Source organism: Aythya marila (genome assembly GCF_965140915.1).
Source record: "Aythya marila genome assembly, chromosome: 12".
NCBI lineage: Eukaryota > Metazoa > Chordata > Aves > Anseriformes > Anatidae > Aythya > Aythya marila.
Genome location: NC_139053.1, coordinates 12,106,702 through 12,113,315, shown reverse-complemented (window position 1 = coordinate 12,113,315; position 6,614 = coordinate 12,106,702). Strand labels below are relative to the sequence as shown.

Here is a 6,614-nt window from a genome sequence, read left to right as displayed (position 1 = left end):
CAGAGCACTGGCCTACAATCCAGAATTCTGCAGTGTTATCAGTCCAGGTTATTTGCCAATGAAATGAAAACTATTTGATACCTGAGGTTTCTGCTTCAGAATCCCAAAAATAACTTCAAAATTACTAGTCTTGGGGTCATTAATATCCTATACTTTTACTGTGATCTCACTTCCTACAGAGAGTTTAAAAAAAAAAAAAAAAAAAAAGTTGTTTTGAAGATGTGCTTTGATCGCTGCGTAGGAAAAAGTTGTTCAGAATTCAAATATTTTCAATGGCTTGAGACAACCTTTAGTTAATATACATTACATAAAGAATGTGATAGATGAGTTTATCTTTGCAGAAATAAAAATAAGATTTTAGAGCAGAAACAAATGAGAAATATTGAGCATTTAGGTACAGATTTACCTGCAATTCAGTTAATCCAGTATTTAATATCTTTTAGTGTCTTTTTCACTGCTGAACCCAAAGATTTTCCTTAAAGGTTTTGTTACTTTAAGAATGATCATACCTCTTCAATATAAGAATCTGTGAATCTTTCAAATATGCCTGCAAGTACGATGCAAAAAATGTTAATTCTCACTGGAGTAAGGACTGCACAGCTGAGTCCTAAGTAAATTATTGTACTTGCTCACATCTGTGGTTGACTCATAATTTTACAGCCCAGGTTGTTGCGTAAGAACAGTTTTCATGTTCAGCTGTATTTTCCTTGAGTGCTACCTGATAAAACTCCTGGGTGAATACTGGCAAGTTGTAATTCTCATCTATCACTGTTATCGGCCACGTGAGTGGGTCACTGTACAGTGGTCCATCACTGTTCCTGGCGAAAAAATGAATCTCATGCTGCTACAATTCAAATTAATGAAAAGAAATGATGTGGTAAGTGTTCATTTATACTCATATTAAAATTTGGCATTAATATTCTTCATATAAAAACTCTACCATCATTTGCAGTGCTGGTGTAGCAATCAACTCCTTTTTAAGACTTAAAAAGAACTTAGGATTGTGTAGGACTCAATAGGACTACGGTTGTTGAAATTCTGTGAACTGCACAGTCTATTTGTAGCTTGTTACTTTTTTTTTTTCCCAATTTTTTTATTGATTATACAATGCTTAGTATTTTATCAGAACAGATGAAAACAAGGAGGGGAAAGTCTGTCAGTGGACTGCTACTGTGTCAAACTTCCTCCTTTTCTCCTTCTGACTATACTCAGCTAGAGTGATCAGTAAAAAATGAAGTCATCTACTACTCTATGCTGTGTGTGGACTGTGCTGGTAGATTCTCCAAACTTTTGAACTGCCAGCCTGTCTAGTTTGGAAATGCAACATCTCCAAAATGCACTAAGTCTTCAGTTTTATCCGAAATCTGAGAATTTCTTCCACGAGCTGGACTACAAAGACAGCTAAAATTACTTTCTCTTTATAAACTTTCCTGACAAGTATTGATCATCTTTCAAAAGATTGTATTTTAAATAGCATCTTATTTTTATAGAGATCTTCAAGCTAGACTTCACTGCATGCACTATTCTTAGCTTTATATATTCCAGAGAGAAACCTAAAGCCTCAAGGTAAAATGTGTATCACTGACAAAGTAGACTTCAGAATCCCAGATGGCAGATTGCAGGCTTTCCTGATATATGGAAGTCCCAGGGCTCTTTCTATAAATATCTAGGACCATATGTTCCTACATCACTGAAACATCAGCAAACTGTTCCATCTGCTTCAAAAACTGGGACAGTCACATCATAGTAAGGACATCTTAAAAAATCCAAGGCAAGTAGTGCAGACAATAGAAACCTGTGCTGTAAGTCTACCCAGCTCAGTATTCTTTCTTAATAGTGCCTGTTATGGGCTGGAGGATTGTGGGATCAATTTCATGAGGGCGTGAAAGTGTATTTAAAGCACAATTTTACTCAATATCAGTGCTGCTGCTAGGCCTTCCTTGCTGTAGGTGTGTCCAAACTGCTTCTGTATTCACTTCTGTACTCACTGATATTACTGAGGGCCCTGTGCAGCATCTTGTACCCATAATCTTTTCTGTTCTGGGCCAGAGGCTTGGGTTTTCATTCAGACTGTTTTCAGGTAAATTACTATTGATTTCTTTGGTATTTGGGGGGAACTTAGGACTGATCACATAGTAAAAGATCATGAGATTTGGTCCCAGGGCAACAACTCAGGAAGAGGTATATAGAGGAACGTAATACTGATATAAAAATCTAAACATTAAATGCTTCAAATGATATGAGAATTCAAGTCTGGTTTAGTCTTAATAGAGAGTTTACTTTTTGTTGAGAGTCAAATTTTCTTATTCCAATACAGTATTTCGGACCTGAGTAGAACTGCATTTATGTTACTGATATCAGGAGCTTATTCCTCAAGGGATGATTTAACAGATGAGGCACTGAACAGGGTATAATTCTTAAGGTTAGTCACAGGCTGCCTGTATGAATTTGGGTATATCGCTTTATCTAGTGTAAGTCTTCCACCTAAGAAGCAATAGTATTTTTCCAGTGCCTGGAAATGCTGAAGACGCTATCCATTAAAAGTGGCAAGGTGTCATGCAAGGGCATAGATCTTCGTGTTGTGAAACAAAGTGATTAGCAGGCAAAAGAGTCTGTTTCTCTGTCATTATCTTTAAGAATCCTATTTTCCACAAATGTGAAACTTTATTAACATGTTAATAAAATCTGTGTACTCAAATACACTAGCTGAAATACAATACTAGCTCAAATACACTAGCTGAAAAAGCCATACTATAACTTTGGACTGATTGTTCATTATATTTACACTTACCTCTGCCTGACTTTATCTTCACTTCTGCATAAATGTTTCTGGTTGGATCAGTTGAAGAAAGGCACTTGAGGGAGCTCCCCTTCACAGAGTAATGGACCCGTCTGCTTTGCCGCTCAACCTGGAATCATGGGTGAAACATCAATGTGAATAAAAAGATTCCCTGTTTCAAAGAAAATATGAAAAATAATAAAATGGTTCAGTCTTAAGGACAAAGGGTTACTGAAATACTATTAAATCTCTGCTGGCAGCCACAGAAGATTGATACTAAGAACGAGTAGGCATAGGAATGGAACTGCCTTGTAGAAATCATCTATTTGGAGAACTATCCGAGCACTTTGAGGGGAGAGCATGAAGTTTTTGTGCTATCATACATCTCCTTACTGGAGCGTGAATGGAAGTTTTTCCTCTGGTGGGCAGAGCCAGGACTTTCTCTTACTGAAATAATTTAATCCTATTTAACATTTTTTTTCAGAAAGACAACAGGCCTCAGGATGCAATTGGAGAAGACAACATCACTCTTGGATCTAGTTGCAGTAAGTGTCTGCTTTTAAAGCACCTGTAGTTGAAGACCATGCTTTGTTCTAAGGGAGTTCTTAATTTGTTATCACAAAAGTTGAGATATGGTCTGCTAGCTGTAAAAGGTGTCCGGGAATCAAGAAATGCTGGGTTGGAGTTTCAGTTCTGCCAGTCTCATTCTGTGTCAGTAGGCAGATTGTTGATGACTCTAGAGAAAAGCAGTTTTTATCGAGTTTGACTGAATTTATGGAAGAACACGTAAATATGCAGCCACCACTGACCTCTGCCTCATTTATTGTAAATTATGCTTGCCTCCTGCAATGTTGCAGCCCTTGCATAAGTAATTTTCTCCATCTGTTTTGAGATCCTTTGAATGTATAATTATATTATTCAGACTACTGATGAGATATTGCAGGCCTCCACAATTCCATAAACAGAAGCATTTTATATCAAATTTAAAAGGGTAAAAATGGAATTGAAATGAAATAATTAAATTCTAGGATTTTAGGACGTTTTCTTGTTAAACAGTGTAACTTCTCTATCACAAGCTAAAGCAAAACCAAATCAGTGAAAGCTTTGCCTGACATCCTTTGGCAGGCTGAAAGTTAACTCATTTTCAGTTGGATTTAAATGTGAAATTGGATTACCAGAGCTAAAAATATTTCTGCAATACTGTACTGTCAAAAAGCAATAAACACTTATGCCAGATAGTCCAAGGAAGAATGGACAGCAAGCTCTGAGAATGTTATAACTGATTTTTTGCTGTAACCATGGAAATGTAGCTACAAACACTTGTGTTTAGACTGTACAGTCCTCATGATGTACAGCTTGTCAGTTGTTTTTGCAAGACAAACCCTTTCGACTCCGTGGGTGCAGAACAGTTCCTAACAAGGAGAAAGTGGAAGGTGACTGTTACAAATGGGATGTGTGCAGTGCCTCATCACTTCTCAAAATAACAAGGCAAAGCCATTATGGAGACCTCATTCTAATTTAAACATCCATGTGTTTATTCTAGCATTAATGTGTTTCTTGGGTGACTTTGTTTAGATTTTGTGCCTCCTAACCCATATGACTGTATTCCCAAAGTATGTGGATAGTCATGTGATTCGGTTCCCTCCCTCGCTCTGCTATGAGGAAAGGCCTGGGCAATCTCTAATCCATGTTTAAATTAACATTGTTATTTTAAGCAACCTTTTCCTACCCCATCTTCAGATGCCTGAGGGATTCCCTTTTGGCGTTCCAATAAATAGGACAACAGCAGGCTTTACTGTGCATTAAGTAGTGCTATGTTTCTCTTACTGGTCAAACAATACAAGCTGAGCAATTAGAATTGGAGTAAGAAGCTGGGAAACTGCAGCACTGATTTTAGGTACTTCAGAAAATGTAGCGGTAAAAACTTAAAAGCATGCTGTGGAGATCCTCCTTTCAGGGAGAAAAAATCAAGCCCATTAGTCCAAAATACAAGAATGTAAATGATCTCAAACACCTTCATGGAAAAGGAACATTTTAATCGGTTGTCACTTGAAGGTCATATAGCTATGATCCATTACCTGGACTAAAACAGGAAACAAAACCTGACCTATGTCCATATGCATTTCCATTTTACTTTCTAACATGCAGCACACAGCAAATCTGCTTCTTCATAATGAACCTATGCAGACAGCAGCATTTCTGCAAATCAACAAGAGAAGGCCAGATTTAATGGGATTATTCATATACCTATTAATCACGGGTTTGTAGGATCAAAGCCTGTGTTCTTAATCCAAATTAATTATCCGGAGTAGATTTAAGATTACAGGAGAATCTTATCTCTGTTGAGCTGAATGATCCAAGTTGAATGATTTTCAAAATCAGGATTTCTTGACTTACCTTGGAAATGATTTGAGGCTAACTTGCATTCAGTAGTTCTGGAAGGAAAATGGCACCTGGAGCTACCTGGCTGTTTTCCACCATTGCAATTTCAACTGTTGCTAAGGCACAATATCCTAGAGACGGATTCCCCAGTCTTTGACTTGCACGATTAGATGATAATTGCTGACCTGGGATGCATCTGGCACGGAGCTGCCTACAAATAAGAGAAACTTACTGAAGACAGAATTCTTTTGCAAAAGCATGACAGCTGGTCTGGGGATGTGAAATTAAGCTCCCCTCTTTGTTAATTGCTGCTAAATAATTAGATCAGCTACTTTGCTACAGGGAGATCTGTGTTCTTGGTTTTGTGTACTTTCTATTTGTACTAATGGTTCAATTCAGTTTCATTACTGCCAGTGATAGCAAGGTGGTTAACACGATACCTCTGCTGATCCTGATAGAAGGAAAGAATACCAAGAAGTTGAGGTACTGCTGGGACAGTCCTGTACCTTACTTCCATGATACTTGTCTTTCAGAGTCTTGTAATGACTGTACTAAATGCTTGCTGCTGATAGTCTTGAGCTCCTGGCTGCCAAATACTCACTTTAAGGTGAGTGCGGCAGCTGCTGCTGGAAGGGAACCATTGCCTGGAAAAGATCTTCAAGCAACCCTGAATAAGTAGAGCCAAGAGAGTAGAGCTGCTTTGCTGAGGGACAAATGAGAGTAGGCAAATAAGAACCACTTAAATATTATGCTGTTTTTGTTCCTGATAATGCTGTGACCTGTGTTCAGGATCACTTACATGAGGTGACGTTTCTTCTCAGGACAATATGACTGTGCAGCATATGAAGTGAGATGCTCTTTTGTGCCACTGCAGGTAGTTGGGGGGAAGAGCTTTTAAAAGTTGGATTTAGGAAAGCCAGTCTTTACATTTCCAACAGTGTTCTGTTCAGAAAAGCTAACATGCCTACATCAGTTCCTATATCCTGAAGCACCAAGCATCCTTAGCTGACTGGCATGCTAATGTGTTGTGTTGCTAACTTTAAGGCTGCATAGAGATGATGTCAAGCTGACTCACGATGACAGTGTTTCCTTGGTGAGGACAGTCTCAAACCCCTGAGAACTCCAGCAGTTTGTCACTGAATTGCAGGCCTAACACAGCCGTGTAGCAGTCCTCAGCCTGCCCATCACTCTACCTGGCTTCTCGGAGATCATATGGCAGCTGTTCCCAAACCACTGCCTATAGACCTATCCTCTAATTCCGAGGCTTAGCTGGGTCACTTCCCTGCTTCCTCAGTACAACTAATCTCATTGACTGGAATTGCAGCAATGTCAGGAGTGGGAAGGATTGTAGAGCTTAAGCTTGCATTAAGGGAGTCTGGTTGGGAGGATGCAGATTTATATTTGTGTGTTCTTCCCTCCTACAGGTCTATTGAGGTGGTGATGCAGCGTTCTG

At 38.7% G+C, this 6,614-nt stretch overlaps 1 protein-coding gene across 1 annotated transcript; it reads right to left on the bottom strand.

The window, feature by feature from the left end:
- Positions 1 to 575: 575 nt before the first annotated feature.
- LOC309882798 (uncharacterized protein) lies at positions 576 to 6,373 on the bottom strand (the record flags this gene model as incomplete). Its single annotated transcript, XM_082770207.1, is given in 4 exon segments — positions 576 to 844; positions 5,243 to 5,310; positions 5,313 to 5,372; positions 6,355 to 6,373. Coding segments are annotated over 4 exon segments (345 nt in total). The 3' UTR covers positions 576 to 646.
- Between the last annotated feature and the right edge of the window lie 241 nt (positions 6,374 to 6,614).